General features: G+C 39.1%; 1 protein-coding gene across 1 annotated transcript in view; it reads left to right on the top strand.

Moving 5' to 3' along the window:
- Nucleotides 1-21,151, top strand: part of mrvi1 (murine retrovirus integration site 1 homolog) — a 37,342-nt gene that overhangs the window by 3,842 nt on the left and 12,349 nt on the right. The window contains exons 9-23 of the mRNA XM_026167830.1: nucleotides 28-78; nucleotides 177-254; nucleotides 330-386; nucleotides 463-522; nucleotides 647-702; nucleotides 3,061-3,154; nucleotides 3,235-3,360; nucleotides 3,431-3,510; nucleotides 3,774-4,485; nucleotides 5,235-5,382; nucleotides 9,412-9,440; nucleotides 17,548-17,766; nucleotides 19,962-20,068; nucleotides 20,147-20,208; nucleotides 20,925-21,098. Coding sequence (XP_026023615.1) covers nucleotides 28-78; nucleotides 177-254; nucleotides 330-386; nucleotides 463-522; nucleotides 647-702; nucleotides 3,061-3,154; nucleotides 3,235-3,360; nucleotides 3,431-3,510; nucleotides 3,774-4,485; nucleotides 5,235-5,382; nucleotides 9,412-9,440; nucleotides 17,548-17,766; nucleotides 19,962-20,068; nucleotides 20,147-20,208; nucleotides 20,925-21,098 — 2,053 coding nt within the window. The remainder of the gene's footprint in view (nucleotides 1-27; nucleotides 79-176; nucleotides 255-329; nucleotides 387-462; nucleotides 523-646; nucleotides 703-3,060; nucleotides 3,155-3,234; nucleotides 3,361-3,430; nucleotides 3,511-3,773; nucleotides 4,486-5,234; nucleotides 5,383-9,411; nucleotides 9,441-17,547; nucleotides 17,767-19,961; nucleotides 20,069-20,146; nucleotides 20,209-20,924; nucleotides 21,099-21,151) is intronic.

Below are 21,151 nucleotides of genomic sequence, written 5' to 3'. Positions count from 1 at the left end.
ATTTAAGTCTCTTTTTTTGATCTTCAGAGCAATGAGGTTGAATGTCTTCAGAGTGATATTCGAAGGCTTGAAGACAAGGTAATGTACATCTTAAAAATATGCCCAATCTGTGCGCTTTCCATTATATAAAATAAAGCTGATGTTTACAAAAACGAGCATTTTTCATTTCCACACAGAATGAAAAACTCATCTTTGAGAAAACATGCTCCGAAGAAAGCCTCAACAAATTGAGGAAGGTCAACACTGAATTGAGGGTAAGAAGAGATGAGTGTAATTGTTTCTACACTGTAATGAGTTTGTGTTGTTAGTAAAAGCCTGTATGTTCACAGGCTGGAGTTGAGGAAACTCTGATTATGTTGACACTGAGAGACAGAGAAATATCAAAGGTAAGTAAAAAAAATTCCTAACAATGAAAGTTGAAATTGTCACATTTAAAAAAAATTTTTAACCTTAACTGTCTAGAAAGACATTCTTATGGAAAAGATGAAGAACGCTCATGTGGAGAATCACAGAATGATAGAGGTATGTTTGATATTGTGGAGCTTAGAGTTGAAGTGAGAATATTCGATACTTTAAATGCCATGACATCATATTGAATGCTAATCAGATGTTACTAGAAAAATGTTCCTCTATTCCGGTGTTGTAGGGTCTGCAATCCGAGCTGATGAGGTTACACGAACATTCAAACCAAGTTCTTCAGAGGTATTTTTAATTAATTGCTTATAAATGTAACATGGTGCTGACTGTTGCTTTCACTTCTCAAAAGGGCTCCTTTTGAGATTCATATGATTCTGAGAATTATAGGAGAATCAAGTTTAGCACAATACTACGCTATTAAACTGAGTGGCAAACTGTGTTATGATTTGCACTGTAGCTTTAAAAAGGGAGGATGAAAATCAGAGCAACAGAGACTGGGAAATCTCGACTCTCTAACACGAGTAATATCCATGTCTGGAAATAAAAGATGGATATAGCCAGCATAGCTTATCACTATGGTAGTTATCACTATGGTATCACTATCACTATGGTAGCTACCAGCATAGCTCTCACTTTGAACCATCAATTTTGGCGTTACTGCATCCACAGACACAAGTAGCTCGTAATTGGGCAAAAGTAAAAATAAAAATGCTAGAATTTTACTCCCCAAAACCGGGGAGAGAATGCAGACTTCCTGGACAGGCTGTTAGTAAAAATAGCTGTACATGAAACTTATTTGTCAGACAATTGCCTTAATAACCTAAAGGCACAAAATCCCACATCAGTTAGCCCACTAGTAGGCTGATGTGCTAGCATAAATAATGCATAACTTTAATCCTTAATGGAATTAACCAAGCGAGTGAGTAGCTTTATTTTGATGGGCACAAGATGCGACCAATCACATGCAAAGAGCGACTGGGGTCATACCATTATGTGACAGAAGGAAGGGGGGCAGACGTTCTGATGACAGGAAGCGTGATGGTATAGGCCAGGTACACAGGGAGACAGGGGGAGCCAGTGTTGTGCCAAAAACTGATCGTCTTCCAAAAAGTGATTTTCTATGTTTTTGTTTGTTTTTTTTAAATCTAATGTATTTACTTATATTAGTAAATAGACTGTAATAAAAATGATTTATGAAGAGGTTATATATAAAATAAAGAAATTACTTGTTTTGGAAGTATCTTTATGATGTAATTGTACCCATATAATCATCGGTTCTGTCCTTTTTCGTCACTTCAAGTAAGTTTATAAAACTGTGATGTTATTTTTACAATTTCTGCTGCCCTCTTGGTTAGATCTCCTTAGAAAAACACATTTTTAATTTCAACGACACTTTTTACCCCAATAATAAAAGTCACTTTGCCAAAAACTGATTGCAGCAGCTGCTTCGCGATAGGAATGTTCTTTTTGGCTCTAAATTACTAGATGTTCTCCACAAGAGAAGCTTTGACAGATTTTAGGTCAACAAGCCAAAACAGCTTAAATTCCATCAATAATTTTTTGGCAAATACCGGAAATCACTTTTTGGCACAACACCGTATTTTACTGCTAGCATGTCAGAAAAAAGTGAAGGAACGAAAACGAAAGAGGGGAAATGTAAAATGAGCAGCATCTGGCTGGATTTCAACTATATTGGAAAGTGCAGAATCTATAAAATTAGGAACTGGCCTTAAGTGATCCCAGTTTTTATTTTCAGCCATTTTCCATCGTGGAGGACAAAAGGTTTCTAACTTGTCCGGGCCTTAAACCTCATGTGTGTTCTCCCCAGTATAGTGGTAATTGCACAAAAATAAGGTTTTTGAAATTACTGAATAAAAAAATGCTATCACAAAACCATGCCTCAGAGTGTCTCAATGAGTCTCAGAGGCCTAAATGTGCGATTGAAGTCATTTCTAATTCTTAACTTGTTTGATCTGCTGCACACCAAAAACAAGAACAAGCATAAATTAAGGACTTTTATCTTTACTTTTATTACTTTTACATCTTTATTGATAACAACCTATCTTATGGTCATTCATACTACACAAAGTAATTAATCAATAAACAATTACAGTTTCATTGTTTTGTTTGTTTTTTACTTTCTACTACAGAAATTTCTTTCTATAACAAAACAAAACAAAGCCAATGAAACTGGACAGTCTGGGCAATGAGCTACAGAAACTTTTGTGTAATTCTATAAAGTCCAGAGTTGTGCTGACGGATTCCTTTCTTTGTCACAGCAGTTTTTTCTTTATCATGTAGAAACAGTTAAATATGTGACTTCTTCACGCTGAAAGAAAAGGAGATTTGATGGTTCGGCCCCCTTAGGGCCAAAGTGGGCTGCATGTGGCTCGCCATGAAAAATAAGTTTGACACCCTTGCTCTAAGCACATGCCACTTTCTATGTGAGCTGTATGTCTATGTAAACTGATTCCCTTTTGCAGCCATCCTCAACTGGCCATTTTGTGCAACTGCAGTTTTTGGCACTTATACACTGGCTTACTTTTTCAGGCACTGTGAATGTGAATTGAAAAATTTATAAATTATCTTAACAAAACACATGGTTTATGAATGAGTGATTTTTTTTCTGCTGAATTCTGACAGGTATGAAAGACACTGTATCAGCCCTCAGGGACTTTACAGTCGTGAGCCTCCAAACCATCGCTCTCTGCAGAGTGAGATGAAGGATATGCAGCAGGTCAGTAATGCTTGCTGCCTGCAGATTATCTTTTAACAGCACCGCTCATTTCATGTAGTTCATGCTTCCTTCATTTGCAGGAACATCACAGAGTTTTAGATGATATAAGTCTCCCATCCCACACGCACGACGATATTCAAAGCATCATCCAAAGGATCACGAGTGCAGAAATAGCTCACCTTCTTCACAATAAACATCTCGAGAGGGTGAGGATGATGTTCATTATAGCAGTAATGTACATATTAAGAAATCTCACTCGTCTTCTCTCACAAACAGGACTGTGCTCCTGTGGAAATGCAGGAGAGGCCTTTTCCTCAACAGCAACAGGCAAGAATCAAGCAGCAGCTTCTCAATGTGTATGTGATTTTTTTGTAACCTCCCTTTCTCCTCTTATGGTAACAGATTGGTTTTGGTTGATGTTAGTCTTTCTTCTGAGAAGCTAAGCTAATAAAACGAGTGTCTGGTTTTTACAGTGTATTTATGGGCATCTCCATTACATAATCATACCAGTTACCATCTTCCGTGTGCAAGACCGTATCAGGGATAAGTGCACTTTTAGTACCCCTTAGTAACTATAGACATTACAGTGATGTTTATAAAGCTGTGGTGGTGGTTTCAGGCTGCAGGAGCTCGAATTGTACAAGTATGTGTGGGAGGATAAAGGGGAGAAGGTGGAGGATCAGCAGAGAGCCTGGGATAGGGAACAAAAGGAAAGTCAGAGTGGGAGCCAGATTCCCATCAAGGAGGCCAAGAAGGTGGCTGTGGCGAAGTGGTGGAAAGCCCTCAGCGTAGAGGGGGCTAAGGTCCGAAGTAAAGACATTAAGTCAATTCAGGAGCTCTCTGAGATGCAAGCAAAGCTCAGGGAAGCAGAGCAGACGATCACTGATATGAGGGAGCAGGTCTGCCACCTGCAAGCATCACTAAGATCGTCACAGGAGCACACCGAGCAAAAAAACACCAATAGAGTTCTTCATACTGACAAAGGAAGCAATACAGAGAGAAAAGAAGAAGACAGAACTGCGGCGAAAGAGCTGAGAGATCAGAAGGATGCTTCAGTGGTCACAGATCCTGTTAGTATCACAGACGGAGCAGCTTCAGAGCAGGACACCACAGACAGGCTTCTGGCAACCCTGAGGAGGATGGAGGCGATGGTCAACAACGCGTTGGAGACTGCCCAGCTGGTGAGGAAGAGCGAGCAGAGGGTGAGCCAGGTGAGAGTGAGGATGGAAGGGATCACTCACAGGGTGGAGGAGGCTCTGGGGAGAGCTGCAAACACTGATGAGGAGCTAAACATGCTGGAGGCCAGGATCACAGAAAATGCTCCAACTCAGGTTTGTCTGTGTTAGAAACCCATCTCTGCTTTACATAAAATCAAAGTTAATTGTATCTTTATTTAAACTTTTCACGCACAATTATGACAAGCTCAATCAGGATTTTTTTCTTAAGTATTTTTATTCATCTTTAGGCATGAAAAAAGATTTTTGAACTTCATTTTTTTTAAACATGTACTTTTCAAAGAGTTTTTTACATGTTCACTTAATCAGTCCACTGACCAGTGGGTGACAGGATATGGAGTGACACATCAGTGTCCAATGTAGTGGTTTATGTGCAAGTATACCATCAACACTGACACAAACACAAGAAAACAGCCTTTGAATAGCTGTCCACTGTAGTGAGCACTATGCGTGAAAGGGTTAAATAAAATAAAACCACGTGGAAGAATTCCCACCAGCATTCTATAAAATATTTATTTCAATCTAATGTATTATTTCTATGGAAAAATGGACATTTTATTGGTCAGTAGAATTTTATTCTTGTTGCTATTTTTACCTGCGCTGTGATCCACTGTTGGAAGCGGATGATTCCAAACAACTTCCAAAAAAGAGCAATGCTCATTTATTTGCATTTTCTGTGGTAATGCAGTAGCACAATCAGCAGGATCACATAAACATTCTCACAGGATTTAGCAAAGTGTTCCACAAATTTTTCATGTGTACAGCCTTAAAGCCCATCACCTATTTTACTTGTAATCCAGTGGAAACAGTAGCAATCAGTTGTTTTTGTCTGTATTTTCCTGAAGTCTCCAGATCTAAATTTGCCAAATGATCATGAAGCAGATGCCACACGGTTAACGGCTGAACCCGAGGAAGCGTGTGGAACAGAGCGTTCTCCTCCTGCACCTCCATTAAACCCAGAAGTCAGTGAGCCTCCACAGAAGTCCATGAATGGTATGCATATCAGAGATCCATCTTCTGTGTTAATGTGGTTCTGTTAGATGCACATTAATTAAAGCTACTTCCTTTTATAATGGCAATCCCTGAGGATGTCTGGAAATAAACTGTGCACACAGCAGCTGGTACAGTGAGGGGGAAGCGGAGAGCTCTGGTGGGAGTGTATGATATCTATCAAAATGGGGCATGGGGAAAAGCAGAGGACGTAGACTAATGCTTTATGTAAACACACTGAAGTTCAAGTACTTTTTTTCTACAAACATATTTTTAGAGGCTTAACGTCACTCTTAAACGTTTCAGATAATCAAAAAATAATATATGACAAATATAACCAAAGTTAATACAAAATGCAGTTTGTAAATGATGTTTTCATTTATTAAAGGAAAAGGAGCAATCCAAACTTATCTCGTCCTGTGTGAAAAACTAACTGTTCCCTGTTTAAATCATGAATTAACTGCAATAAACTGCATTTTTTGGAAATCTGAGTTCAATGTCACCAACCCCACCAAAGGCTGATCACTTCCAGACCTGCTGAATCAAGAAATCACAATAGAAACCAAAGTAAAGCAGCTTAAAGGATCTCAAAAAGCAACACAGCATTCAGTGATCTAAAGAAACAACTGAGAAACAAAGTCAATGGCGTCTATCAGTCTGGAAAGGGTTACAAAGTCATTTCAAAGGCTTTGAATCACAGTGAGAGCCATTATCCACAAATAGAGGAAACCTGGAACAGTGGAGAACCTTCCCAGAAGTGGCTGACCTACCAAGATTACTCCAAGAGCACATCAACTACTCATCCACGAGGTCACAAAAGAACCAAGAGAAACATCTAAAGAACTGCAGATTCTGCAGATTGAGCAAAAATGGCATCAATGGGAGAATTTTTAAAGAGAAAACTGTGGACTGATGAGACTGATGAGTCCTGTCACATCTGGCTTACATCATAACAACAGGCAAACACCGTGGTGGTAGTGTGATGGTCTCGGGCTGCTTTGTTTCTTCAGGACCTGGACGAGTTCTGGATGAGTTCTGTTCTCTACCAGAAACTCCTGAATGAGAATCTCCATTCATCAGCTCAGAGAGCAGGACAATGATCCCAAACACACCAGTAAGTCTATTTCTTAAAGGGTTTGTAGTAGTCTCGTCTAGTCAAAGTCTGAACTTAAATCTGATTGAGATGATTTTGCACGACCTCAAAAAAACATTCATACTCAAAAACCCTCAAATGTGGCTGAATTAAAACTATTCTGCAAAGAAGAGTGGGCCAAAATTCACCCCCAGCATGTCTCATGATCAGTTATCAAAGGGTGGTACATACAATTATTAGGTTTAGGAGTAGGCTTGGATTGCTTTTTCCCTTATGAAATAAAACCACAATTTACCAACTGCATTTTACATCATCTTAGGTTATCTTTGACTAATATTAAAATTTGTTTGATGAGCTGAAACATTTAAGTGTGAGAAATATGCAAAAAAAGAAGAAGAAATCAGAAAGGACACCGTATGTTACATACATCTGTTCACTAATGTGTACACTAAAGTACCTACCGCAACATGTATTATTGCGGTAGGTACTTTGGCCAAAGCAAAGGTCACTTGTGTCCCATCTTGTCAAGAAAGGTCAAATATTTCCACTTTCTGCTTTCTCAAAAACAAGCCAGTCTTACATGTAACTGTTTATTAGTGATACAGAGTTTGGAGCTTGTAGAAACTCCTGTGAACCAGTGGGTGGATTTATATTTTCATGCGATGTTAAATGAACTTACAGTATTTGCCTCAGTGTGCAATTGTTTATTTTATCCCCCCATCTAAAGTTTATATTCCAGTACACTTATGGTTGTTTTTTGCTTAGCATGTGAAGCTGCATCCACACGGGCAAAGGCTGCGTCAGAATGAACAGTAAACACTTTATCTTACATGGTTACAAAGGTTATTCTGTTCTGTTTGACGTCTGTTGATTTGAATAGTGTGTAATAGTAAACTGTCACTATGAGGACGTCTCTTTTAACTCCACATTCATACATGCACACATATAAAACTTCAATACAACTAAAGACTATATCCCATATAATCTCTTTCTCTATATAACCTATATAATCCCTTTTACACCTTTTTGCTAGTTAGAACTGTTCTGTAATGTTGTCCTGAGGGATTATGGATGGTAGTTTTGACAAGCAAAACTTAACACAAACGTAGCTAAGAGAACAACTGAACACTCAGCTTTTTGCAGTGTGTTTTAAGCAAGATGAATGCTGCACAACTGAGAAGTAGATCTAACTGAGAAGCTGACAGGACTGCAGTCTGCACTCACTCATGTATTTTAATGAGTTACAAAATGCAGGAGGCCAAAGCTTACACGAGAAACTGGGACTGTGGTGGAAGGTCGCGCCAATAAGCTGAACTCACTTCTGCTCAGTTTATTTCTTTATTGGCTTATTGGTGTGTTACCCTCGCACAACATCAGTGTTTACTAATGTCATAAATCAAGTGAAAAATGGTTAATTTTCAGTAAGATCAGACTTTTGCTACCAAATTAGCCTGACTAGCCATTAGAAAGAATGCAAGTTTCAACTTTATACACAACAACTTCCCATTTAAGTTAACTGCTTCGATCGTTTTATACAGTCTGTGGAAAGCTATGCCATATTTATCGTCTCATTTCAGTCAACATGCAGGAATTATTTCAGTGTATAAAAACCATCTTGTGTTAAGGATCATATGTTAAACTAGACAATACACTTGCATGTGTATGACTAAAATCAGTGAAATTCATCCCACTGAGGAATAATCATAGCACTCCATCAGCTAGGGTTTTTTATTGTGGACTGTATTGGTGAACCTGCTGAGCAACTCTCTATCATTCATATCATTCATTATAAACTAGCAAACAGTATGATTAAGAATAATAAATATTCAGGTTTTAAATGTCTCTGAGTGCTGCAGTGCCTGTGTTGGTGGCTGTAAAACTATTTTATACACTTTTCAGTCTTCCTAGAACTAATAAAGCATTGATCTGGGATACTAAATGAACACTAGGCATACCAACCTGCTTTTAAGTTATATGTCTCTGTTTAAAACAAAGCACAGTCAGGTTACTTAAAGCTTAAAGATCCCCTGAAGCCTGAATGTAAATAATTTAGAAAAGCAGTGGGTCTCTGTGCTCTGCTTGGTATGTGGTGGCTGTAAACGGTGCGCTCTTTCGCGGGGCAATCTTTAGGTGAGAGAAAGGTGGAAATAACAGCTGGAAGCTGGAGTGTGAATTCATTTGTAGGCAGGTTGAACTCTTCTTCCACTAATAGAAAGAATTTGATCTGGCGAGGAAAAAAAAAAGTCCACGTTTTTTTTTTCTCCCTCATGGACTTGTGAAAGGATTTATAAGGTAAATACTAGCTGTGAATGACTGCATTGCATTACGCAGAATGTTTCAGAGTCTGATTTGCACTTTTTCATAAGCTACAATTCAACAGCTGGAACATAAACCCAGTTGAGAGTGTTTCTAGTACTGTATCCCCCTTTGTGTCTTCTTATGCAGGAATAATACTTGTTCTTGAGCAGCTCTTTCATTACCTCTAAAGTGACACTTTGATTTTGAGCTCTGAGGGTGCTTCTGTCTGAAAGTTGCTGATTTTAAACCCTTTGCCTGGTATCAGGAGCCCCTAAAGCAGCAGACAAGAGCTTTCAACCAGCGACTCAAACACCTCATGCACTTAAGGTTGCCAGGTTATTGTTGCCCCTAGTTATCAAGGTGGTTTGTGGGGAACATACTTCCTGAAACGGGAGTTCCAGTAGTTCTGTCAACCTGATGAATATCATGCTGCTGGCAAGAGCCTCACAGAGCAGAAAACTCAATTTATTTCTTCCCTATTTGTTTTCTGTTTCTGTTTCTGTCTCTTTCACTCTCTCTCTCTCTGCATGTTTCACTTAGTCTTTTCTTTTTTTAACTCTCCCCTGACATTTGCATTGCACATGCTTTCCTGTTAAATGCAAATCAATCTGTTTTCTCTGTCTGTGCTCTGGTTCTCACAGGTGGCACAGGAGGAAGCAGCTACAGCACGGTAAGTAAGCGCTCCTTCTGTTCCATTACTGTAAAATGCACTATTGTTTTATATTTGAGAGGCAGAACTGAAGGTTAGGTGTGATTATTATGTCTTTTATGGTTTTTGAAGTGACTTGTGAGAAATGTGTATATATGTTTGGCTGCCAATATAAGATAAAGTGTGACTGCTTCGTTTGACTTTAGGCCATGATTAAAAATAACTAAATTTGATTTCTGCTAATGTTTTAGTAGCAGTTATAAGCTGTTTGTACTTCATATGATTGTTTCATTGAATATTACTTCTAGCCCCTTCTTTAAAAGGGAAATAATAATATTTTTTTACTCTTTAAATAAACTCTAGTTGCCCTAAAAATAAGTGACAGTGTACTTTTATCTCCTAATGGAACATGTAGAAGCAGGACACAAACATTTAATGAACCTGAAAAACCCTGTCCTATAAAGGTATAGTATCATGTTATGATGCACTGTGCATCTAATCTAATCCCATTTAGTTCACTGTTGAACCATCAAACATACAAATATATTTTTTATAAAATATTTGTGTCTGCCATCTAGATGCTTGCAGTCAGAGTACCTAGAGCAGTGTTTCAGCAAAGATTTATCAAGTTTGGTCCACTCGTCTAGGAGGAGATAAGGAACATACAAACATGCAAAAATAGATACATATGCTAGGATCGTTATTTTACGATAGCTGATGAGATACTGTGGTAAAATATGTTTCGGAAGAAGTATGCGTTCTTGTGGAGCTAGTTTATATTATTATGGCTGCCTTTATTTTCTATTAAAGTTAACACTTATCTACTTAAAGTTACATAATAGTGTCTTATAAACTTGGTGGTGTATCATAAACTTCTTATATACTGGTTGTTTACAGCACAACCAGTATATAAGAAAAAAAGCTTTAAATAAAAACACATTAAAACCAGATAAAGTAAAGTGAGTAATATTCATCACTTGGCAAGGGGTATGTAATGAGTAGGACGTCTCTGGCAGATGATAGGAAATTATACAAATGGTTGGCTTTAAATAGGGCCAAATTACTAGACTGTACATACAGCTGTTTAAAAAATGTATTTTTCACAGGACTCTATACAGACCTGCAAAAATGTAAGTATTGCTTCCAGAGGATTTAGGGAGGTATGTCACAGCCAGGTGCTGATAATCAAATGACCTTGTCTAATCGATCATCAGCATTTGTGAGCCTCTCTGGAAAAGTGGAGGCTTTGGCAGTTTGCTGGTCTCAAGCATTCAGGTGTGTGTTTACAAAATGCTGCGTTCTTCAGTAAGTGGAGGTTCCAGCAAATTCACCCCAAGGTCAGACAGTACAATACTTCTCAGACTCTACAGGCCTCAGTTAGCATGTTAAATGTTAAAGTTCATGTCAGTACAATTAGATATAGACTGAAAGAACTGTGAGTTGTTTGGAAAGCCTCTTCACTCTAAAAAGAAGAGCATGGCTAAGGTTTGCAAAGCTGCATCTGGACAAACCACGAGGCTTCTGGAACAATGTCCTTTGGACAAATGAAAACATCATCATATTTGGGTCATGCAACGAGACAATGATCCCGAGCCCTGAAGCAAATCTACAAGAGAGTGGCTGAAAAAGAAAAGGTGTTGCAACCTGATGGAAATGCTGTGGCAAGGTGTCAGCAGAGCTGTGCGTAATGCAAAATGCCCATAAAACTCAATGAACTGAAGCAACACTTCAAGATAAGTGAGCCATATTTCCTCCCCAACGATATGAAACACTGTTAAAGCCGTACATACTTCAAGTCATTGCTGCCAGAGGTATTTCTACAAGCTACTGAATCCTGGGGTGTACTTATTTTTTCCTACGAAGATAAAATTATAATCACAAGTTATTTTGTGACCCTTTGAAACACAAAATCCCCACCCACCCCAGGAGCAACCCTTATAGCAGGTAATTGTTTAGTCACCAGATGGACTAAATAATTACCTGCTAAAAGGGTAAAATAGGAATTAGTTTGTCTGCAACAATAATCTGATAATTTATTTTAATTTATTTGTAGACTCTAGTATCATCATCATCATTGCCTGCTTAATAAAACAGCAGAATGTTATTGGCAAAATAGCATTAAGATAATCATCGCAATAGTCGTATCAAATAAGGAAAACAGCTGACTTTTTATCACAAGTTCCTCCTTTTAACAACTGTTTCCTTCACACATGATTACTTAAGACTTAAGCCCATGTTAAATAAAAATTTTATGCTGTAATTTGCTGTAAAAGTCAGCTGTACTCATACAAACAATGTGACTGCTGTCCTCCTTTTTTATACCATCAAAACTCAAGATGATTTCAGCACTTTTAAGACAAAGTAGCACAAATAACAGAAGCTTTGGAAGGGCAGTTTACCAAACATTAATGGACCTCAAGAGCCTGGAAGTGGATGCATGGATTCCTCCTAGCCAGCAGAGTAAACACAGCTCAGGCAGGCACAATCGATCCATCAGTTTCTCACAAACATGCAAACGTACCACAACATGCAAAAAAGTGTCCTACGCATCTGACAAAGTAAAAAGTGAAAAAATAACACACTTACACACACAAACTCTGAAGCAACAACAACATCATTTTGTATCTTTCTTCAGCTTTAAGTTAAGTTGAGGGATGATCAGGGGAGCAGCGGTCTGACACACACACAAACACACACAGAGAGACACACACTGCACAGCAGCTCACAGAGCCCTTCTCCTTAAATGGTCAAAGCTCCCAGGAGTGAAAGAGAGGCTGCTGCTGAAAAAAGACAGGGAACAGAGGGGACGGGAGAAGGAAGGAGAAGCCCTGAGGGTAGAGGAGTTTTCTGAAGGAAAGGCTGAGGGTGACGCTTTGACTGTGGGAAGTCGGTCTGACTTGGAGAGATCAGCCGCGGTGTGTGTGTGTTTCTCTCTACAGCACTACAGCACCCGACTCAGGTAAGGTGCATGCTCTCTGTGGACAGGTTTAGATGATCGGCTGGTCACAGTGGACTATCCACAGTGGTGGACGCATGCAGTTTCAGTTTAGTTATGGTCTCTGCAGCCTTAACAAACATGTGCATGAATATTTGTGGGTAAATGATATTCTAGATAACTGTTGGTGTGAGTTTACATAAAGTGTTTTTTGTTTGCATGTGAAACTCTGTCTCATGTTTCCTGCGCCTTCATATGTGACCATGCATTTTCTGAAGCCTGTGGATTTAGTCTGCTCCCTCATTCAATCCATTTTTTCTTTCTGACACTTCCTCTGACTTGTTATCTCAGATTGCGACTGCGTGGTAACCACTTCCTCTGTTGGCCCTGTGCTCTATGCTTCACACAACCAAATTTTAAACAAATCTGGCTAGAGGGAATGAGCTTATGTAACAGGAGGAGGGGAGCAGGATGCTGGTCCTTATTTCTCCCTCCACAGAAAAAGTGACCACTAAAGTACGCTGCAAAATGAAGCTTCCTCATGAAATCAACAAGTACTTGTGTTTTACTTCTCTTTGTGCAAGTAAAGGAAAGAAGTCTTTAACTATTGCCACTCGGGCCCCTGTGTTCTCACCCCCCCCCCCCCCCCCCCCCCCCTTGCAGGAAATAATTAGAGTGATTCAGTTACTATGCAATATTTATCTCAGTCTCTCGGTCTGCTGAATAAACACCACACCATTTAACCTCCTGCAGAGTAGGTTGACTTTGTTTGGGCTTCTTCTTACAATTCCTCTTGGTCCCTGGGTCTTGGACCCAGAGTTTTGAGTTTCTAGGGTGCTTGGGATTTTCTGGTTTTGTATTTCTGATAATCTTGTATTTGGGGTTTATATATTTTATATTTTATATCACCTTTTGTAATCCCTTTCTGTGTCCCCAGTCGGATATGTCCCCATGTTTGTTTATATCCTGTTCCTGTTTCAAGTTCACATGTCGTACTCCTGGATTGAGTGGTTGTTATTTCCTGTTTTATTTTGATAGTCCCTTGTCCCCTTTGTGGTGTGTTTAGTTTTGCTTCCCCTTGTCTCATTAGTTGGATTCTGTTCGCCTGAGTCTTGTTTACCTCAGCTTTCTTGCTCCCTAATTACCTGGTGTGTATTTATGTCCACAGTTTCCTTCTGCTCTTTGACATGTTCTCCCTCATGTGTTCTCAGTAAGATTCCTTGCCATGGCTTATTTGTTGCTGAGCAACTTTAGTTTGTATTTTTATTTCCATTTGGATCCTACTTTGCCTGCCTCACAGCGAGCCTTAACAAAAACATAATCATTGATTCCTTTATTGTTCAAATTCTTTGTCTAAATATTTCTGTCCATAATTAGAAACAAATCAGGTTATGGCTGAATAAAAAATCTTTGCACAAAATTAAATAGTTTCATGAGTTCAGTAAGTTCAAGAGCAGTTAGCTAGAAATAACCAGTAGCTCATTTGTGAGTAACTCAGAAGGACCTCAAACTTGTTTTTTTCTTCTAAATTTATAAATAGCACCTGAAGACTTAAGACAGTTAATTACAGAATTAGAAAAAAAAGAAGATAAAAACGTCCTGGCTCTCCTCAAGAACAAAGCAACCAGTATCTGTCTAACTCTTTTCTGCCAAAGTGAAATATCGCTTTAAAGTATAAAAACATCTGTTTTAAATGCTTCCGTCGCATATGACACTGTCCCTGCATTCAGGAAACGTCCTTGCTGCTCGCAGGGAGGAGTTAAACAACCCATTTCCTCCCCAGTGACTCACAGCCTTTCTGTCCCCATATGTTCCCAAGATCTTGTCATCTTTGTGATGACACTGAGCAGCACTCAGCATATTTTGTCCTTGAATTCTCAGAGGATTCGTCCATCACACGGCCACATGCCATACCTCTGAAATAACCATTCATTCATCACACCTTCCACTTTCCTGCGCATATTATTCAAAGCTGCTGCACGTGATTTGAAAGAGAAGGCAGTAAGAAGGCTCACATCTGTGCTGATTGGACCTATGTAAATTTCTCTTTTTCTGGTGAAATCAAATGAATGTGTGCGTCACATTAGCACACACAGGAGTTGTGTAGATCATGAGTGCACCGTGCTCCTCCGCAGAGTGGTTTAAAAATACAGTACATGTGATTTGCATAAATTTGTTACTGAAAAGGGAAGCGCTGTGTGTTCAAACAATGGTTCAAACAAGCTGCACGCATCAAGTCAGGTTGGCTTGTAGCTCAGGGAGCCAGGTAACTGCTGCAGTGTCCATGGTAAAGATCAGCTCAAACAGCTCAGACCTGAAACAAATAAATTATTATTTTTCCAGTGTGAACATCAGATGTGGTGATAATGTGGTTTTGTTACATTTTTGTTTGACTCAATAAGACAGCACTTTGAACGCTGTAAAATGAATACATGGTGGTTTTTAAAAGTCATTTATTGAGAATTGATTAATAGTTTTGTTGTTTTCACATGTACCACTATGATATATACTGAATCAAACAGCCTTGTTTTCTTCTCTTAATAAAATATTCTACATGTACACATTTGCAGGAGCCGCATCATAAATTTTGATTACACAGCTTTTACAGCTTCAGCTTTGATGATTACACTAATCTTTGCACTCATTTAAATTCATGTTCGCTGATCGTTCCCTGCTCTTTGGGTCTTATCTTGGGGCCAAGATTATTTAGGTTTTTATATAATTGGCAAATTTGAGGCATTTTTCTCATTTTCATTCTCCTCAAAACTAAATCCTGCTTCAGTTTGTTTGCAGTTGGCTTTTTCCTCTTAATGCTGCCCATATGTTGTTATATCTCTGTGTATTTTTCACACTTACATGTTTTAAATCATCAAAATAATTTTAATATTAGACAAAGATATCGGCACGGTGGTGAAATGGTTAGGTCTGCTGCCTGGGTTCTCTCTTGGTACTCTGGCTTTCTCCCATAGTCCAAAAACATCCATGAGCTTAGATTGATTGGTGATGACTGTAAATATGAAAGGTTGACTGTATCTATGTGTTGACCCTGCACCAGACTGGCTTCCTGTGGCAGCTGTGATAGGCTCCAGCTGTCTGATCTAGATAAGCAGAAAAGATGGATGGACAAAGATAATCCGAGTGAATATGAAATGCAGTTTTTAAATGGTGATTTAATTTAATTAGGAGAAAAAAATATTACCCTGGTAACTGGCCCTGTGTGAAAAAAGTAAATGCCCCTAGTCAAATCCAAGCTTGGCAGCAAGAATTGCAATCAAGTGTTTGCAATAGCTGCCAATGCCAATTTTACATCGCTGTGGAGGGGGTTTGGCCCAATCTTCTTTGCAGAATTGTTTTAATTCAGCCGCATCAGAGAGTTTTTGAGCCTTAATGGCTTCGACTGTGACTAGGCCACTCCAAAACCAGAGGTGGACCACTAAAAAGTTTAACTTTTGTCTCAACAGTCTATGAATATTTTCCCAAAAGTCTTGGGAATCATCAAGATATTTTTTTCACAAATGTCAGTTGAGCCCTTCTGTTCTTTTTGCTCAGCAGTGATTTTCTCCTTTGATGCCATTTTTTCCAAGTCTCTTTCTTATTGTTGAATCATTAACTCTGACATTAACTGAGGCAAATGAGCCCGGCAGATCTTTAGATGTTCTTCTGGATTTTTTGTGACCTTCTGGATGAGTTGTCAATGTGCTCTTTGGTTGGCCAGCCACTCTTTAAAGGGTTCACGACTATTCAGGTTTTCTCCATTTGTGAATAAGTGAATAATAAGCTCTCAATGTGGTTCACTGGAGTCCCAAAGCCTTAAAAATGGCTTTGTCATACTTTTCAAATAGATAGACTTTGTTTCTCAGCTGATTTTTAGATCCTGGTATGATGTGGTGTTTCTTGAGATCTTTTACCCTATTTTACTTTGTCAGATAGGTTCTAGTTAAGTGATTTCTTGATCTGGCAGTAATTAGGCCTGGGTGTGACTAGTGAAACTGAACTTGGATTAGTCTTTTTTAATAATTGCAACTGCAAGTAACATGGGTAACTTTTATCTAATATTAGTTTTTTTGATGATCTGAAACATGTAAATGTGACAAATATGCAAAATTAAAAAAGGAAGAAGGCAAATACTTTTTGGCAGCACTGTATAATTTTAGTCAGGAAAGCTTTAATTAATTGACTTTGATTGCCTTCATGTGAATGAGACATGAGTCTCTTCCTCTCAGTAATCCTCCATCCACCATCCACTAAATCATTTTTTCATAATTTATCTAGAAGTCCTTCTGTTTGTTTTGCGCTGCCCCTCGGGAGCTCGTTGCCTCATTCAGCCTGTGAGAGCAAGTTAAACTGACTGTAGCAGCGTTTTATAACAACAAAGCGCATCCCAGTCACTGTTTGTGTTCAAAACAGTAACCGCCTGCTGAAAGTCACAGTGTGGGAAGAAAAGCACATGAAACATTGCAGGCTCACTCGTGAGCAGTGCTTGTTTGTGATTTCAGTCACTTGTGCTGTAAAGCAGAGATGCTGCATGTTGTTTCTTTTGAATTTAGACAGCGTGTCATTAAGATCATGAACCAGACAAAGAAGGATTTCTTTTTTTTTTTAAAGTGTTTCATGGTGTAGTGGTTTACGCATTTGCCGAACAAGCAACAGCTCTCCTGTTCAATCCTGGAAGCAGACAGGAATGCCTTTGGTGTTGCTTTAGGAAAAGCATCTGATATAAAAATCTACCAAATCGAAAATGCAGAGCTACCCACTGTGGTGACTCTGTGTGAATAAGGAAGCATTCCTTGAAGTCTTGTTGCTCCTGTTAAAACTCCCAATATGAACTCCTGGCATGTTTCATGTTATTTTATTCTCTGACGCTTCCTGATGCTCTGGCTGGAAATCATCATGCTCACATGAAAGTTTAAAACCCATACATCCGATGTGAGTCACGGTGATTTCATTTCTGATGCGTATGTACAGTATGCTGGGAAATCTCACTAATGTGCAGAATGGAGCTATTTTGGGAGTTGTTTGTGCAGTGCAATGGTTTTCTTAGTTCTGGTTTATCCTTTTTTTAGCTGTGGTTAGGCAGAAAGAAAAGTGGCTAAAGTGCTAGTTTAATAACTGCTGCTGATCGGAAGGAGCTCTCCTCAGCATGCCTCTAATCATGCTTAAAATGCATGTATTTGGTTTTCTGTGTGTTTATAGCTCCAGGAAGAAGAGCGAGACTTGCTGCAAACATCTCCTCTCGAACAAAGTGACTGTAACTTCAAGGAGTCCGGTGACGCCTCGCCTGCTGCTGAGACCCCTTTTGTTTTCCCGCACACCCGCTCTCGCCCTTCTCTGCACCCGGCCATGCCCACACTGCCTGAGGAAGAGGAGGACTCTCCAGAGGAGATGGACAGTTCCCCGAGCTCTCCCAGCACAGTAAGTGCAGCTGCTGTCCCTGTTTGATATTCTGTTTTTAGGTAAAACATCTGACTTCATACTTCATTTGGCCCTGAAAGGAATTTTTTTTTATCAATGTTGAGTTTTCCCTCAGAAAAAAGTTCCTTCACTGAATAAGTCACTGATTCATTCCTTTTCAAGTGAGAGCAAAGCAATATTTTCCTTAACTAAGCCTTCTTCTGTCACAAATGTTCCCTGCTGTTGTCAGACCAAGGCAGTGCTTTGCAAAGAATGACAGAAGTTAACAAAGTGAAATTTTGGCAACTGATTTGGTACATACTTTCCTTTTTTTGCACTCATGTTTTAGTTATTTCCCACTAAATGTTTGGAAATGAATTTCATTCCGGTGACTGATGAATGCTTTACGATTCTTTGAAAGTCACTTCGGCTGTCATAATAACTTTCCCTGAGCCAAGGTAAAGTGAGGTGTTTAAAAAAGGGTAAAAGCTGCTTTTACGTTTGCACAGCAGGATTTTTTTTACTATCTGACAAATACCTTGGCTCTGTAAAATATCTGCTTCATGTCCCTTGTGACAAATTTGAGCCCTTTGGTTAGATGGGAAAAAGCAATTTACCAACTTTTAAAAGAAAATGTGTGGCAAAGTTTATAAATGCAGGTCTTTTGCTCCTTATCGTTAAAAAAAAAGTATTGTAAAAACTTGCATAGATGCATATGTCACTATTTTGTACAACTTAAATGATTGTAGTTTCCTTATAGTGGAAATGTAGCTGTCCAGTGATGCCTGTTGCCCGCTGTGAGGTCACATAGATCAAGGCCTCAGTCATTTTTATATCTAAAATTACTTATGAAGCTAAATACAACAGGATAAAAAAAAAACATGCTTAAGAACTTCTTCGGGGAGACAAGTCCACTCAGGTTTACCAGAGTTGGACTGGGCTCTCAGGTTTGGAGCCATGGTTTGAGTTCCCGTTCAATGACCACATCCTCTATCTGTTTAATGTCTGTTTAATGTCACATGACTCCCCTACCCCACCCCCACCAGCTAAACATCACTACTTTAAATGATATTGTGTTTAAAACACCAGAGTTTACTGCATTTTTCTGTGACATCAGTAGCATTTCCTGTCCTGATCCCTGTGATTGGTTATGTTTTGGGGGGGTTTGTTCTTAATTGATCTGTCTGAGTTATTAGTTTTTTCAGTATTTATGGCATAGAGATTAGCACTGTTGGCTGACAGGAAGAATATCCTGGGTCTTTCTCTGTGGAGTTTGCATGTTCTCCCCATGTCTGCGTGGGTTCTCTCTAGCTACTCCGGCTTCCTCCCAAATTCATAGACATGCAGTTAGTGGGATTAGGCAAACTGGCCATAGCTGTGAACGTGAGTGTGAATAGTTGTCTGTCTCTCTGTGTTAGCCCTGTGATAGGCTGGTGGTGATGGTAATGGTAATAATCAGAAGTTTTATCTGTGTGCCATTTGAGCGATCTCACCCTTGAAATATATAAAGATTAGAAATGCTTTCAAAGACTTTAAGGACAGATCTTAATGGGGCAGACTCCGAGTTTGAGTCATTAATTATCCCAGAGATAATAAAGAGTTAAACAGGCTAAACCTCAGAGAACAGTGACCTTTACCTCATAAACACACAAGCTAGATAAGAAATCTCTGAAGAAAGTAATGAAACTGTGTAATATAATCTTCAGTGCATAAGTCAACACTATAAAAGTATCCACCCTTATAGGAACAGAGCCACGGTGAATCAGCAGCCTGTCTGCAGCAGAAAGACTCCTTTTTCAAGAATCTATTGCAAAGATAAGCTTTAAGAGCACCTCTCAAAGAATAAGGGTTTCATGTCAGTCTGTATTTATTTGCGTACTTACCTTTAGCAGCCTTTTGAAGCTATTCCACAATAGTGTTCATCATAACCTACTAGAGGTGACAGACCTCTTTGTGCTTAAGTGGGTCAAATCAATATTCTCCTGTTAGTGCCAGATTTAAACTGGTTTGTTGAAATTTGGCTCTTTTTTTGTTTTTTTGGAATATGTAGTTTAAGGTTTAAGTTAATGTTCAAAATCTACCTTTAACCCTTTTATTGTGTAAGTTCAAGCTTAATTTAAAAAGATCTGCTCCTTATTAAGGTTGTGTTTAATCTAATATCACAAACTGGCTGATGTGTTAAGTGATGCACACTTAAGTTTTTTTGTGTTGCACAGTTAGTACCAGGTGAAAGTCGAGCTGTTGTCATGACTGCGCCCACCATCGTCTACCCAAAGCAGGCTAAGGTTGTCCATCAGGATGGGCGTCCGCTGGAACAGGCCAGGTAATCGTCCAGTAGCTTTCTCAATTTTAATTTGAAACAGAGACAGCATTTCCAGATCATCACAGTTTTCTCTCTCAGACCACACAGTCCCAGAGCTCGCTTGGTCAGAAGCTCCCCCGGGGTGCCCATCACCACAATTGGTGGGTAAATCACACAAACACACATACATCACTGTAGTTTTTACAGTGTTATGATGTAATAGTTATTATTTGATGTAGTGCAGCACCATATAAAAAATTTCCACTTTATTTTTAAGTGTTTTTCCATAACTAAACCGTTCTTAGGTAAACATTTTTAACACTGTGTCAAATCGCGACTTCTCACAGTGACTTTTTTTTATATAAAAGATATTTCAATCAGATTTGTTGAAAGACCTGTCCAGCGATGTATAAAGATAAATTAATGTTCTCACTGTGCGTGGATACACAAGAACTCTTACAACATTAAGACTAAGTTTGGTCATCTGCATCCTGAGACTCACACATGCTTGAAATGCTTTTGGCACTTTGATTACTTTTGATGTTTAGCTTGTTGCCCGTTTCCGAGAAGAGGAGACGATAAAATCATCCCCAAGTTGGCGAGCACTCATCACCTGATTTCCTGGCTCATATCCATCCGTGAATTATTCCTTGCTTTGAGATTTTAGACCAATGAATCCCACATAAATACACTTGAGACACAGCTGCTCCGATACAACAGAGCATACACTTTTGATCTGATATATTTTGAAGCCTAATTTTGTGTTTTGTTTTGTTTTTTACGGCATATTATCTGCTTATATTTTGGTACCAGAAACAAGCAGAAATTTTACGGGTCTGTGTGCATTTGTGTGTCACGTGTGTATTATCTTTCTCAGACAGCACAGGTAATGTGATTGACCTGGTGAAAGATCCGCTCCCGGAGCTGCAGCTCTCCGAGGAGGATCGACAGAAGAACCTGGAGCTGCTTGAAGAGGCCAAGAAGGTCAGCGATCGCTTCCTGACACGCCGAGGCCGGCGATCCACCAGCAGCCTCACTGATTCGCCCACAGGTAGCGCGCACGCACAAACATACACAAACATAGAAACTAAAACATTGCACATA

Source organism: Astatotilapia calliptera, chromosome 1 (genome assembly GCF_900246225.1).
Source record: "Astatotilapia calliptera chromosome 1, fAstCal1.2, whole genome shotgun sequence".
Classification (NCBI taxonomy): domain Eukaryota; kingdom Metazoa; phylum Chordata; class Actinopteri; order Cichliformes; family Cichlidae; genus Astatotilapia; species Astatotilapia calliptera.
The sequence above is the reverse complement of the archived record's forward strand: the minus strand, read 5'-3'. Positions and strand labels throughout refer to the sequence as shown.